Source organism: Bos grunniens, chromosome 14 (genome assembly GCF_055505025.1).
Source record: "Bos grunniens cultivar Pamir isolate PY7600 chromosome 14, Bosgru_T2T1.0, whole genome shotgun sequence".
NCBI lineage: Eukaryota > Metazoa > Chordata > Mammalia > Artiodactyla > Bovidae > Bos > Bos grunniens.
In genome coordinates, this window is record NC_141178.1 from 6,060,977 (window position 1) to 6,076,689 (window position 15,713).

The following is a 15,713-nucleotide window of genomic DNA, read 5'->3' on the forward strand; positions in this document are numbered from 1 at the left end:
TGAGAAGTAGTGCATGCAGGTTTTTCCCTGTGAACACACGGGGAAAGAGGAATGTTTGGTAGAAGCAAGCAAGAAAAGACCCAATATTGAGGAGTAGTTTTTTGGTTTAAAAAATGAGAGTGACCTGAAGGGTGGGCAGGAGAGAGATTAGCAGGCCAAGCAGCAGCGGAGAGGGGCAGCCATTGACCGTGGTTTGTGAGAGCCCAGTCGTCATCCAGTCAGTAACTACATTCTGTCATTTTTACTGTAATACATTTAACAAAATTCTCCCACTCTTATTATTTCTTTCTTTTTTTAAAATAAGGTCTTTTTCAGCAGTAAGTTTTAGAAATGTGTGTATATGAGATAAGGAAGCCATATCTGAATACTAGGGACAGGAGAGTATTATGGTTGAAGGTGACATGTAGCAGTTATAAATTAGCACATATCCCTTTGAAATCGAAGAATTCTGTTGGGAAGTCCCATCACTCAGCCTGGTAACTTGTGCCTGTTTGTGGCAACCCACTCCAGTTTTCTTGCCTGGAGAATCCCAGAGACAGGGGAGCCTGGTGGGCTGCCGTCTATGGGGTCGCACAGGGTCGGACACGACTGAAGCAACTTAGCAGCAGCAGCAGCAGGAGTTTCCACTGCGGGGATGCTCTAGCCTCTAACCAGTTCTGTTCTGGCCCATTGCTGCTGCAGGACACACGGGCTCAGCTCTAGCTGGCTGTCACTGAGTCCCCGGCCAGGCCCGAGGCAAGCCCCTTACCCTTGTACCGCCTTCTCCCCCGCCAGCACCTTCTCTCCTCCCTGCTGCCCGACATTAGCTCTGGTCACCCCACACGCACGGGGGCTCCTTCTCGGCAATGGTACTGCCCCAGAAGGTAAACTCTCACTCTGGGAGTGACAGTTTAGCAAGTTACCTCCCTGTGAACCAGCTTCTGGGGGAGGAGGAGAAGCACCCTGAGACCCTGGTCACTGGGGCGGGTGGTGGAATTGACCAGGCTCCTCCCCCGTGGGCCAGGAGTTCTTTGTTGCAAGAATGTTGTCAGCATAGCACAGCTGGGAACATGGCACATCCACAGCCTGGGTGACCTACCTCAGGAAGACACGGTGGGGCATGACAGGAGTTTTTGCTCTTACTATGTTAGTACCTACATAATAGTCCTGATTTTGCCTTTTGGCCCACAAAGTCTAAAATATTTACTGTCGAGTACTTCACAGAAAAAGGCTGCCTTCGCTTGATCTAATGAATGGAATGTAGAAAATTACAAAGATAATATCCAAAAGGGGGTCTGGTCTTCATATGATGTGTGTAGCAAGCAATTTAGTTTGAGTAAGATAAATTCTCTTTGGAGGAAAACCCTGAAATCTGGAAGCGATATGGAAAAATTAATTGGAAAAAGTAAGAACTAGTGGCCAGAATTATAGTTGGAACCTAAGTGCTTACTGAATATTGAATATTAAATTAGAAATATTTCCAGCTAACTTAGGATCAAATTAGAAATGGCTTCATAGCCCATTTTATGGATGGTGCACTCGGTTATGTACATTACACTCCTCTTACATTACACTCCTTGCAATTTGGAGACCAGGTCTGGAAGATCCCCTGGAGAAGGAAATGGCAACCAGTCCAGGACACTTTCCCAGGGATGGAGAAGCCTGGCAGGCCATAGTCCCTGGGGTCGGAAAGATTTGGCCATGACTGAACAACTTTAAGTTTCACTTTTCTCTAATTAAAAAGAAGTCAGATTAAATTGAATCCTCGTGTTTGAGAAAGGAAAATATTTCCCATTTATTCTACTTTCAGCTGAGAACAAGAATGTTAAACTCAGAAATAGGAAGTTTTTGTTTTTAACGTTTGAAGTTTTTTCTTCTGTGCCATTCCAAGGAGAGAGTGGAGAGGAGAGATCAAGGAGTGTAGAGGAGAGAACGAGGGTGGGGAGAGGAAGAGGTGGAGTGTGTCTGAGACGGAACAGAGAAAGACAAATGAGGATGTCCTTAAACTCAGAGGCGCACCAAAGACAAAAGAGGGGTAGCTATACACAGAAAGAAGACCCTGTATGCAGATGGAAGAAGGAATGTTCATGGAACTGTCTCACTACATACTTTAATGCAGTTTCTGCTAAAATCTTTTAGATGTGTATTTTTTTCAGTTGCCAAAAACAGATATTACTTAATTGACATTTTGTCCTTTGGGCATGATATTAGGGTGACAGTTCCTCAGCTCTTGATTAAATTTCTGTTTGTGATGATTTGGAATTCCATGAATTAGTCACTTTAAAAAACTTTGGGTGTTATTCTGTCTTCCTCTGCTAAATGTACTTACTGAGTTTCCAGTGTGTGCTGTGTGGTAAGTCGCTTCATTCATGTTCGATTCTGTGCGACCCAGTGGACTGTAAGCCACCAGGCTCCCCTGTCCCTGGGATTCTCCGTGCAAGGATACTGGAGTGGGTTGCTGTGCCCTTCCCCAGGGAATCTTCCCCACCCAGGGATTGAACCCACATCTCTTACGTCTCCTGCATTGGCAGGTGGGTTCCTTAGCACTAGCGCCCCCTGGGAAGCTGGGAAATTTCCAGTACTGCTAATGAAAAGGGAATAATTAAGCATTTACAAAGCTCAAAAGAAACAACTTCATTTTGTGTGTATACATGACTCTTTAAAACGTACCTGTAATTTTTTGGCTTATAAAAAGGAATCGTTCTTCAGATAGTCTTTAGCTTGTTCTTTTATTTCTGTATTTTTATTAAAGGTGGGAACAGAGAAAAGATCCTCATGGTAGAACCTACTACGTGGATCATAACACACGGACGACCACGTGGGAGAGGCCGCAGCCTCTGCCTCCAGGGTAAGGTAGCGTCTTCTCCAGCTTCAGCTGTGTTTCATACATGGAATTGTAAAAGCTCAGTTAATGCAATATAAAATGGTTCTTTCCTACTACATGTTATGTTTCCTTGATTTGCTTTTATGAATAGTAAATGTTCAGTAGATGAGATTTGTTACCCTGTGTCTCATTTACAGTTAGTCTGAAGGGCTTCCTCAAGAGATTAAGAGATGTCAAACACTGGCGTGAGTTTACTGAGCGGAGTTGCAGACTTCTGATCCAGTGTCAGTCCTTGCTATTTTTTTAAGGAATGAGAGTCATATTTAGGGCAATTTGTGTGTATGTTTCCTCATAGACAGGGATCTAAAGTATGCTGTTGCATGATATTTACATAAGAGATCCTAGTGTTCAAAATTATTATCTAAAAGATCATTACAAGTAAAATTGTATTAATTATGGCTGAAGTTAATAGAGCATTTTAAATGAAGAGGCATTCCTATTACATACTAAATAAAGCTTGTGCTATTAGGCTGTTATTCACTAACAGTCCTTCCAGATGCAACTCGGAGCTCGCCAATATAAACCTTCAAAGTCCAGAAAATTAAAGGCAACAAGTGTGTTATCTCGTGAAATTGGTTGCTGAAAGGATATCGAAAGCCTATGAATTAATAATACAGATTGACTGGAGGTGAACGGAACCCTGGAGGGTAGGGGTTCAGGAGGACAGGGCGTCTTCTAGCTGGTGGAAAAGGGTATTCCGTTGGCTGAGAGAGGATTGAAACAAAGGCATGACGGGATGAGACATCTGACACATTTGGGGCCCACCAGGAGTTGATTTGGCCCCTCGGATGGGTCCCTTGAAAGAAAGGGAAGTGAGGGTGAGGTGGTGACTGGGTTCATTGTTTTGCCATGCCAGCAAACGGTGATAGGCAGAATGGCATGGCTCCATCTGCACTTTGGTTCAGCAGAAGTGTAGCCGCAAAAAGTGGATTAAAAAGCTGTACAAGTTGAGTTAAAACCCTTCACATGGACAGGGATGATAGAGGCAGATTGCTTGGTATACAGTTAGCACTCAGTAAATATTTATCAAAGAAAGAGGGAGAGTAGTCACATGGATAGTGTTCAGTCTATGACCTCTTTTTTAGACAGTCCTTAGAAATCATGTATGGGAAGAATGGGAAGGTAATTTAGCTAAATAGATAGCAAGTTACATGTCTGTAATTTTTCTGAAGAATATCAATATTTACATTCTTTTGAACTCATCATCTCTTGGACTTGATTTTTAAATTATTTAGGTAACATGTTGCTTAACTACTTTCCAGTTTCTTATATAAAGAGATGGTTGTTTATTTTCATTTTCACTGCTGCTCTGTTTATCTTTGCTAGTTGGGAAAGAAGAGTCGATGACCGGGGCAGAGTGTATTACGTGGACCATAACACCAGGACAACCACCTGGCAGCGGCCCACCATGGAGTCGGTGCGGAACTTTGAGCAGTGGCAGTCCCAGCGGAGCCAGCTGCAGGGAGCTATGCAGCAGTTCAACCAGCGATACCTCTACTCGGTAATTAGGAAGTTACAGGCGTTAACGCATCTTTTTCTTCCAGACGTCTTCCCTGTTCTCCCTTAGTGACTTTTCTTAAATGTTATAGATTGTAAGATCATTTTTAGTTGATCTTTAATAACTAATTCACATTTCTGATATGCATAAGCACTTTAAGTTTTTTTTAATCCTAGTTTACATAGCTATACACTCATGCTTTTGTCCTTATTAAGAGGTAGTCTCATAAATGCAGTTTCTTAATAATATAATTTGTCTTGGTCAGTTCCCAATCTTCTACTTTCGGTTATAATCATTTTGTTTGCTTTAAACAAACCTGGTTGCCTCCTGACTTTACTTAAGGCCAGTCTGGCCATATCCCAGCTATCCTGGTTCCATCCCAGCTTTGTAGAGATGCTGTCATCTGTTTTGGCCCACTAAATATGTATTCCTGGGATCGGAGATAGTTTTGTCCAAAAAAATTTAATGCTGTCTGAAAATTTGATCAATTGGTGATTTACTGCCATAAGCAAGCATCCACGGGAGTGTGGAGGATGGGGGGAGGATTTCTGTCTAAATAGATTTGATCTCAAGAAGTAGAACGTGTAAATCTCAAGTACTGGGCATCTCTAGGTAGTGTTTCAGGGCAGCTTGAAACCCCAAAATGTGGAAAGAAATTAGGAAAGATACACAAAGAAAACAGCTCTTCAGAATCCTGCCTTGGGCAGGCTCATTCAGCTCTGCGTTTTTGGGAGGTTAAGTAGCAAGGTTTGGTTGCTCTCATTTGCAGGTTGGTCCACTCTCCTGGTTGTCTGATCATCAGAGAGTGGGCCGGCCCAGCCTGCTCAGCATCTCGTGTGGTCAGTTCTTGGTTCCTGAGTAGCTTGTGCAGAAATCTGTGGGGATGTTCCACCGTTTAGCTGTATGTACTAAACAGATTGTGTGTGTGCATTTGTTTTGGTTGGACTTTGCTGTATCTGTGGAAAACCTTGGGGAAACAGGGCAGAATTAGGTAATAGTGTGCATCAGAAGTGTGCTCTTCTGCAGAAACAGAATATCCTAAGGTTGAGATTTAGTTGTCTAAATGATATTGAGTACAATTTATAGTATCTGTTATGAAGTTATAAAATATTTATCAAGATGTATATATTGTATCATTAAGAAATGATTTTTCAGGTAATAAGTTTTTGTCTTTCTTTAAAAACTGGTGGTAAAAATGTTTATTTTCTTTGAATATATTTCTGAGTTGTCATAATATGTGAGCATTAATATGTTTTTATGTATGTTTGAATATATAAAATATACTAATACAAAGGTAAAAGTTTATTTTTACAAAGATAATTCTGGAGTTTAATATTATTATGTTAGTAGACATTTGTTTTAAAGAGAACTGTGGTAATTATTCTGTTTTTCAGCAAATAATGTTACCTCATTTAAACACTACAATTTTCTATATGTTATTCTCTCATGTCATTTCACTCTTATGGACTGTTACAGAAGGGCTAAGAGATTAAAGTGCTAATGTTGATACATTATTTGTAAATCATTGTAGAAAAACTAATAATTTATCACTTATTTAACTCCTCTTAACTCATGACAATTTTAGAATTCTGTGCCTTGAAATTACTATATTCACATTTCTTTATCATATTTTTTAGAAAATGACTATTAAATGTGATTCAGCCAAGTGCTTAGTTTATGCTTTTATATTAAAAATCTGTTCTTTTAACTTCTCCTAATCCTTTTCTCCATTCAGGCTTCAATGTTAGCGGCAGAAAATGACCCATACGGGCCTTTGCCACCAGGCTGGGGTAAGCTAATGTGTTGTTGATAAAAATATTGAAATGTATATATAGCAAATAGTTATTAAATGCCATGCTCACTCTTTTTTAGAAAAAAGAGTGGATTCAACAGACAGAGTTTACTTCGTGAATCATAACACAAAAACAACCCAGTGGGAAGACCCCAGAACTCAAGGGTATGTATATCCTGGAGCCTTACTTAAGTGAGCTTACGTGTCGGGAGACAGAATCAAGTGAACCTCAACTCAGACGTTTTTAGCACCTTGAAAATGTTCACCTTGTGTCTCTGTGACTTTTATCTTTTAGTTTGCAGAATGAAGAACCCCTGCCAGAAGGTTGGGAAATTAGATATACCCGGGAAGGTGTGCGGTACTTTGTTGATCATAATACAAGAACAACAACATTCAAAGATCCTCGCAATGGGAAGTCATCTGTGTAAGTGAAGTTCTGAGATGCTGTTTAATGAGAACATAAAGTTTGACTTCTAATTTAGCCTCAAGCAAATTTTACATTATGTATCGAGAAAATCTACGCAAGTAATAATCTAATATACCTGTTTTGCTCTACTGTATATATTATAGAGTGGATTTGTGGCATATAATTCCTTAAGAAGAACAATAGTAAATATTTATCTAGTGATTACTATGTGCCAAGGATTCTTCTAAGCACTTAATTTATATAAAGCACTAATTTATATAAGCTTTTATCTTCTAACAGTTCCTTGAGGTTGATACCCTTACTTTCCAAGTGTGGAAACTGAGGCCTAGGGAGCATAACTGACTTATGCAAAGTCATACAGCAAGTGATGAGAGTGGTTTCAGACCAAGGCAGTCTGTCCACGGAATGTGTGCTCCTAACAGGCACATCCTGCCTCTGCAACATCAAGGACTGAGACATTTAACACGGTTTTCCTGGTAAAAATAGCTTAATTAAGTATTTGAAAGGTCTCTCCTTCATCCTTATTCTTAGATGTGATGTCTTTACATTACTAAGAAAATGGAAGCAGCCATTAAAGTTATTCACGAATTCCTACTGTTACATCTCTCTACCAGTCAGCATCTGTCTTCCCTCTTCATCCTGAAGTTAAATTGTCGTTATTCCTATCAAAGGCCAGTCCCTCTGCTGGTGCTCCAGATCTTTCCCCTGTCTTCCGATTAGCTACTCCAACAGTAATTTTCATACCATCCATCTTTCTCTGCTGTATCATTCCCATCAGGTGTTACTTCTCTGAGATTAGAAATGGACAAATGGAAAGCCATGACTCATCACCTTATGAGTCCATTTAATGGAGAATTCATTTTTATTGCTACCTCTACAAGAAAACTCTGAGAAGGCAATGGCACCCCACTCCAGTACTCTTGTCTGGAAAATCCCATGGATGGAGGAGCCTGGTAGGTCGCAGTCCATGGAGTCGCTAAGAGTCGGACACGACTGAGCGACTTCACTTTCACTTTTCACTTTCATGCACTGGAGAAGGAAATGGCAACCCACTCCAGTGTTCTTGCCTGGAGAATCCCAGGGACGGGGGAGCCTGGTGGGCTGCAGTCTATGGGGTCGCACAGAGTCGGACACGACTGAAGTGACTTAGCAGTAGCAGCACAAGAAAACTACCTGAACGACTTGCCTGTGTAATTGCTGTTTCTAGTTTCTCTCTCAAAGCAACAACAAGAAAGTTTCACTGACCCTGACTGACCTTACTAAGGGGACCAGTGTCCTCCACTTGGTTAGTCCCTAGGTTGGTTTACAACTCTGTCTAATTTGACACAGTCAGGAGTATTTGAAGGAAGTTTCTCTCTCCTGAGAAGTAGTACAGGGACTCTGCTTCCTGATTACCTTCTGCCTGTCTGGTCTTACTTCTTCCTCTTCCTTTTTGTGGGTGACGGGGGACCCTTCTTTCCTGTCAGCCTGTTAACATTGACCTACCCAAAGTGCCTCCTCAGATCTCTTCTCTCTGCTATCTATACTCATGCTCTTGGTGAATCTTACCCAGCTCACAAATGTTTTTCTCTAGCGTTTCACTTGTAATTTTGTTGCTACTTACTTGATAGCTATTCTTAACTTCTTCCTGATAACTACCATCAGTCAGACTTATTCTTCCTGGGATATTTCCCATCTCAATGGAAGGGACCTCCGCTCTTAGGTGTGTTTGAGCCAAAAATCTTGGAATTGTCCTTGACTACTCTCTCTCTCACGTCACATACATCATGAGTTCCAGTTACCTCAGCTTCGAATGTATTCAGGACCAGCTGTGTCTCACGTCCACTGCCGTCACTTTGGTCCAAGCTACTGTGGTCTCTCACCCGGAGTGCTTCTCTGAGTATCACTCTGCTTTCTACCTACACTTCGTGTAACACTGTCCCCCATACAAGACTTTTTACTTTTTTATTTTTTCTTTTAAGTAAGAAGTTACTCCACAAAACCCTTCCGTCGCTTCCATCTTAATCTGAATAAAAAAGCAGAGTACTTGACTGTGGCCTCTAAGCCCTTGGAGCATCTGACCCCTGTCATCTTGTCAGCCTCACGTCTGACATTTCTCCTCATTCACTCTGCCTCAGCTTCCCTAGCGACTTAGCTGTATCTCAGACATCTGAGGCTTCCTCGTCTGGGCTCTGATTTCCTCTGGTTGGCATACGCTTTTCCCCAATAGTACCTGTATGACTTACGCCCTCCATGTTTTCTGCTCAGACGCTGTTCTGTCTATGAATCCTACTCTGTTTATTCTGTTCACAGTTGAAAAATTCTTCTCCGCACTTCACTCCTTGTCCTTTTTTCATCTTTTTTTCCCTTTTTTAGGAGCGGGAATGGTGACACGTTTATGCTCTTCTAACACTAAATGTATAGTTTACTTTTTCATTGTCTCTTGTCTGTTCTCTTCACTAGTACATAGACCACACAGAAAGAGGTGTTGTTTTTCAGTTTGTTTTATCAGCCAGTAGTACTCTGTCTAGAACAGTACAGGGTACATACTGAGCATTTTGTAAATATTTGTAGAATGAATTCAGTTGAAGCTGACAGCAGAAGAGAACATTTTCCATCCATTCCAAAATGTTCCCTAGGAATGTAAAAGTTCTTCATGCCTGTCTCGTAGGCTGTCGCTCAGTGGGCAAAAGACCCAGGTGCTCTCAGTGTGAATAGAACTTCCCCTAAATGCCGCCCACCCTGCTTTTTCCCTCCCTGACCTACTGAGCTGGGTGACCTGGACATCACTTCCTAGGAGCTCAATTTTGCTTTGCTTACTCTCTCCAGCAGTATTTCTTTTGATTTCAGATTAACTTTAACATGTGATAGAATATCCTTTCCTGTCTCTTCTACTTAGAGCCTCTTGTCCTCCCCTCCTTGGATTTAAGGGTTAGCAAGTTTTTTTTTTTAAATAGTCATAGACTTTCATATTTAACTAACTTTTTAATATAACATAACATTTAATATTTGCACTCTAATTCATGGTTAAAATCTAAAATGTGGTGGAAAGTATAACCCCAGAAAAAGCAATATATACCATCGGCAACAAGTCCTGGTGCCAATCCTGGTGTTATGACACAATTCAGCTTTATATTTTCTTTATATTATAGGTATTATGCCTATCGCCCCCTTCCCCATCTATATTCCTGCAAATTCAAGTGTTAGTTTATATTTTCTAATAAAAATGTAAATCTCATTATGTTAGTGAGAAGTAATCCTTTGAAACATATATTTTTTTCACCTGCAACACTGTATTAGAAGTGCTGGGTTATTTGAAAATCTATCCTTTTTTTTAATATCTTTTACATTTTTTAAAAATTTCATTTTATATTGGAGTATATTTAATTTATAATATTGTGTTAGTTTCAGGTATTTAGCAGAGTGATTTAGTTATACATATCCACTCCAATATTCTTGCCTGGGAAATTCCATGGACAGAGAAGCCTGGCGGGCTGCAGTCCCTGGGGCTGCAGAGTCAGACACGATTGAGCACACATGCACGCATCAGGTCAGTGCAGTCACTCAGTCTTGTCTGACCCTTTGCGACCCCATGGACTGCGGCACGCCAGGCCCCCCGTCCATCACTAACTCCCGGAGTTTACTCAGACTCGTGTCCATTGAGTCGGTGATGCCATCCAACCATCTCATTTTCTGTCGTCTCCTCCTCCTGCCTTCAATCTTTCCCAGCATTAGGGTTTTTTCAAATGAGTCAGTTCTTCGGATCGGGTGGCCAAAGTATTGGAGTTTCAGTTTCAATATTAGTCCTTCCAATGAATATTCAGGACTGATTTCCTTTAGGATGGACTGGTTGGATCTCCTTGCAGTCCAAGGGACTCTCAAGAGTCTTCTCCAACACCACAGTTCATAAGCATCAATTCTTTGGCGCTCAGCTTTCTTTATGGTCCAACTCTCACATCCATAGATGACTACTGGAAAAACCGTTGCCTTGACTAGATGGACCTTTGTTGGCAAAGTAATGTCTCTGCTTTGTAATATGCTGTCTAGGTTGGTCATAACTTTTCTTCCAAGGAGTAAGCATCATTTAATTTCATGGCTGTAATCACCATCTGCAGTGCTTTTAGAGCCCCCAAAAATAAAGTCTGCCACTGTTTCCCCATCTATTTGCCATGAAGTGATGGGACCAGATGCCAGGATCTTAGTTTTCTGAATGTTGAGCTTTAAGCCAACTTTTTCACTCTCCTCTTTCACTTTCATCAAGAGGCTTTTTGGTTCTTCTTCGCTTTCTGCCATAAGGGTGGTGTCATCTGCATATCTGAGGTTATTAGCATTTCTCCCGCCAATCTTGATTCCAGCTTGTGCTTTGTCCAGCCCAGTGTTTCTCATGATGCACTCTGCATGTAAGTTAAATAAGCAGGGTGACAATAAACAGCCTTGATGTACTCCTTTCCCTATTTGGAACCTCTGTTGTTCCATGTCCAGTTCTAACTGTTGCTTCCTGACATGCATGCATACATATATCTGTTCTTTTTCAGATTCTTTTCCCATATAGGCTATTACAGAGTATTGAGTAGAGTTCCCTGTGCTATATATATAGTAGGTCTTTGTTGCCTATTTTAGTTTATTATTTTTTAATTTTAATTAAAAAAGTTTTTTTCATTTTTGCCAGGCAAAAGTATCTTTGTGTGGATTTATATTCCACACCTCTCCCCCACAAAGAAAGATAGCTATAATGTGCTAAAGGGATTCTTTTAATCTCTAGCTAAATTTTAGATACTTACATAAGTTCTCTGAAACTTTTTAAAGAGAGGTTAAACTATTGATAATTAGGCTTATTTGGTATGTTGAATTACATGGGCTGCTACTGCTGCTGCTAAGTCGCTTCAGTCGTGTCCGACTCTGTGTGACCCCATAGACTGTAGCCCACCAGGCTCCCCTGTCCCTGGGATTCTCCAGGCAAGAACACTGGAGCGGGTTGCCATTTCCTTCTCCAGTGCATGAAAGTGAAAAGTGAAAGTGAAGTCGTTCAGTCGTGTCCGACTCCCAGCGACCCCATGGACTGCAGCCTACCAGGCTCCTTTGTCCGTGGGATTTTCCAGGCAAGAGTACTGGAGTGGGGTGCCATTGCCTTCTCCGAATTACATGGGAAGCACTGTCAAATGTAATGATAAAACTTCTTAGATTCTGCAGCTAAATGTTAATTAATGTAAATGTTCTAGAAATTATATGGCATTCCTCAAATTGGGTATATCCTGGAATAGTGTTGCGTCATAATTTTAGTTTATCTTAAGATGTTATATGTTGCATAAATAGCCAGATTTCTTTTTCAGTTGCATTGCAGTTGATTCTTTAATCATGCCGTCTCAATTCTTTGACATTTATATTACTTTGATGCTTTTACAAATATGAAGATCTTCCAGAAGATTCATAGAGAGGACTTTTTTACAAATATAGGTTTCTAATAACTTTTAGATCATACCACTTAACTGAGTAAGAAATTACAGAATTCGAATGGAAAACCTGATGGCTTCATAAACTGCTAATAAGAGATCAAGACCAATAAGAATAATTACATGGGACTGAAAGAACAATACGATTTATGTTTTAAATGCTTTTTTTGTCTGAAATACTACTGGCTTTTAATATTTGTTTTCCAGATATGAGAAAACTTTTCCCATTATGCTAACTGTAACTATGTATAATATACATATATATTTAAATTCTATCACATATTTTCACTGTTTTGTACATTTTTTATTTGGAGTTACTCACATATTGAATATTGTTCCTGCGTCTTCACTCTGTTATGTGGGAACTTCTTCCTCTTAAAAATATTTTTTACTATTACCCTTTAGTTTGTTATGCTAATGACAAATCTGTTTTTTGTTTTTCTATAAATGCTTTCATTTTTTCCCAAAAGATGTTTTTGCTTATATACAGTTCTTTTGTTTGTTGTTATATGTTTCTAGCACAGTAACTAGCTTCTTTATGTGTTGTATCCTTTAAGTACATTAACTAACTGCTTTATAAAAGATCCATCCATGCACATCACCCCCATCTGTGTGTGTATATCATGTGTCCTCGTTGCTCAAGTCTCTGTTGGCCCCTAAATATTACCTTCACTTCTCTCCCAGCAGGTGTTACAGAGTAACTTTCCTGTCATTTGTAGGACACCGGTACACTCCAGTTTCATACTGAATAGTGAACATCCAGCTTTATTATTTATTAATATATGGTTTGTTTTTCTTTTTCTTTAGAACTAAGGGTGGTCCACAGATTGCCTATGAACGCAGCTTCAGGTGGAAACTCGCTCACTTCCGTTATTTGTGCCAGGTACTGCGGTGGTAAATAAACCTTCTGTTCATAATCATTTAGTTTTCTTGTTACAGGGCACACGTACTGTAACTTACATGATATTGCAATATTATTTTTGTTTTCAGTCTAATGCTTTACCCAGTCACGTAAAGATCAATGTGTCCCGGCAGACGTTGTTCGAAGATTCCTTCCAACAGGTGAGAAAGATGTACCAGAATAAAATTGTATAGTCAGCCCTCTGTATCCACAGATATAATAGCATCCATGGATTCAACCAACTGTGGATAGAAAATATTCTGTGGTGGGGTGGAGGGAGATTTCCAGAAAGTTTCAAAAGGCGAAGTGTGAATTTGCTGCCGCTAGCAGATTGTTTTACTGTGCCTTGCTTTATTTCACTTTGCAGATACCGTGGTTTTCACAGGTTAAAGGTTTATGACAGTCTTGTGTTGAGCAAGTCTCACAGCACCGTTTTTCCAACAGCATGTGCTCACTTGGTAGTGTCTCTGTCACATTTTCATAATTCTTGAAATACTCCAAACTTTTCAATATTATTAATTTGTTAAGGTAATCTGTGAACAGTTATGTTTGATTTACTGTTCCAAAAAGATTCAACTTGCTCAGATCACAGCATTTTTTTTTAACAATAGAGTATTTTTTAAATTAGGGTCTGTACATTGTCTTTTTAGACATAATACTATTGCCCCCTTAATAGACTATAGTACAATGGAAACATGACTTTTATATGTACTGGGAAACCAGAAAATTAGTGTAACTTGATTTATTGTGATATTCTGTTTATTGCGGTACTCTAGAACCAAATCTGTAATATCTCTGAGGTATGCTTGTGTGTATGTGGTATTTATATTGTATTAAATATTATAAGTAATTTAGAGATGATTTAAAATTATATGGGATGATGCACATAAGATGAGCACCCCCATATTTTGGTATCTGTGGAGCTGTCCTAGAACCAACACACCTTGGATACTGAGGGAAATCATACAACTTGAGTCATTATATTCGTTATATCTAAAGGGAGTTAAGGTTTAGAAGTTTTTAGCCATTTAGAATACAACTGTGACAATGACTGCCACTTACTGAGTGTCCCTTATAATAATAAAATCCATCATGTATTGAGTGATTTTAATATGCTTAGCACTGGCACCTTCCATTTATCATTTCATTTAATTCATCACAAAATCCCTTTGAGGTAGCTCCTGTCATTATCTCCCATTTTGCAGGCACAGGTACCTAGGCTGAGAAACAAAACCACTCTACTGTGAATTAGATTACTAAAATAAAGTATAACGAGCTCTGGAACAAGTTGACATATTTTGACACCTATCTAGTTTTTTACTAAGACCTTATTAACTCAAAGCAGAAAAGTCGTGATATGAGACTAAATTAAAATTAGATTGGTATAGGCACTGTATTCCCTTTAAATAATTCTTTCATACCCTAGTGTTAATACTCACATCCTCCTGGTTTCTGTTAAACGTCATGACCTCAGACCTTGTCCAAGCACTCATTTAAGATGGCAGTTCTCTGCTCACCTCCCTCACAGTCCCATTGTAGCCAGTCATGGTGCTTCATTCCTGTTTGTAACACTTCTCCCCACCTGTGGAGAAGGACTGGCAGCCCACTCCAGTAGTCTTGCCTGGAGAACCCCATGGCGCCTGGCGTACCACAGTGCACGGAGTCACAGAGTTGACACAACTGAGCGACTAAACCACCGCCAACACCTGACACAGTTTACCGCCCTTACCAGAATGAAACTCCAGGAGAGCCCAGCTATTTTGTTTACTGCTGCTTTGCACAGTACCCAGAAGCAGTGCTTTGCACATAGCAGGTATTAATAAACAGTTGGTGGCATGAACAAATGAATGTAATACCTTTGCTGAATTATCTGTAGAATAAAGATGAAAAACCAAAATATTGCCAGTTCTTTTTTTCTGATGAGGTTGAGAATTTTTCTTCTCAGTCCTCTCCCGAAGTATTACAGTGATGAATTAAAATTCTCTGTGTGTTCAGGTACCCAGGGACTTTTATGTATAGAAGCCAAAATGGAATAACAGTTCATAAGTCAGTGATGTTCAAATCCTAGCTTCAGTTTAGTCACTTGCTACAGTTTGGACAAGTTACTTAATATAGCTATCATCAGCAACTCTATTTGATTTAATAAATTCTTATCTTGTTCCAAGCTCTGTGTAAACTTTTTTTTAATACATACACATCTGAATTCATGGTAGATTTTACTTGGCTTTGTCCTCTGGCTTGCGGAGAATCGTGCCCTGTGAGCCCATGACTCGCTGTAAAGTGGAGGCCAGCTAGTGAGCTGTCGCCTCACCCAGGCCAGTCTTGGCTTTGGAATGTAATTCGCTTTATCTGGAAGTAAAGCTTATTTACTAGTAACCTTAGTGTGAGCCTTTAAGGCTTATAAAAAATCTAGTGTAGATATAGTTTTAAGATAAAACTTTTTATGCTAAAATTCATCATCTTATAATTAATTATTCACAATAGCTGAGTTCCTTTCCTACTGAGAAATGGAATGTGTGGTGTAAGCAGTAGATTCTACTTCTCATTAAGTTGCTCATGAAAAAAATTTGCTAGTCACCTTTTATAATATTTCGGTAAAATTCGGAGAGTGACAGAGAAGGGAATATTTTCTAACCTGAAAAACATCCTGTTTCAAGCTGTTCCTCTCTTGCTACTAACCCAAAGTAGAACTACCATTTAACACCAGAAGAGGGGAAAGAGATTTGTGAAAGTTAATCAGAGAAAGCTTAGTAGAGTAAGATGCATCTTTGCTAGTTTGTGGAATAAACCAGTTGATCTCTTT

At 39.8% G+C, this 15,713-nt stretch overlaps 1 protein-coding gene across 21 annotated transcripts in view; it reads left to right on the plus strand.

Annotated features, from left to right (window-relative positions):
• WWP1 (WW domain containing E3 ubiquitin protein ligase 1) overlaps positions 1–15,713 on the plus strand; it is a 138,949-nt gene that overhangs the window by 88,397 nt on the left and 34,839 nt on the right. For 16 of the 21 annotated variants that reach the window (XR_015140451.1, XR_015140452.1, XM_086335825.1 and 13 more), the window contains 7 exons: positions 2,732–2,827; positions 4,190–4,364; positions 6,097–6,151; positions 6,234–6,318; positions 6,449–6,577; positions 12,817–12,892; positions 13,000–13,071. Coding sequence is in view for 14 of the 21 variants with exons in the window: in XM_086335825.1 (XP_086191951.1) it covers positions 2,732–2,827; positions 4,190–4,364; positions 6,097–6,151; positions 6,234–6,318; positions 6,449–6,577; positions 12,817–12,892; positions 13,000–13,071 (688 nt within the window). In the remaining 7 variants the exon portion in view is untranslated. Of the gene's footprint in view, positions 1–2,731; positions 2,828–4,189; positions 4,365–6,096; positions 6,152–6,233; positions 6,319–6,448; positions 6,578–12,816; positions 12,904–12,999; positions 13,072–15,713 lie in introns of all 21 variants that reach the window. The other 5 variants (XR_015140454.1, XR_015140453.1, XR_015140455.1 and 2 more) reach the window with 1 other exon arrangement.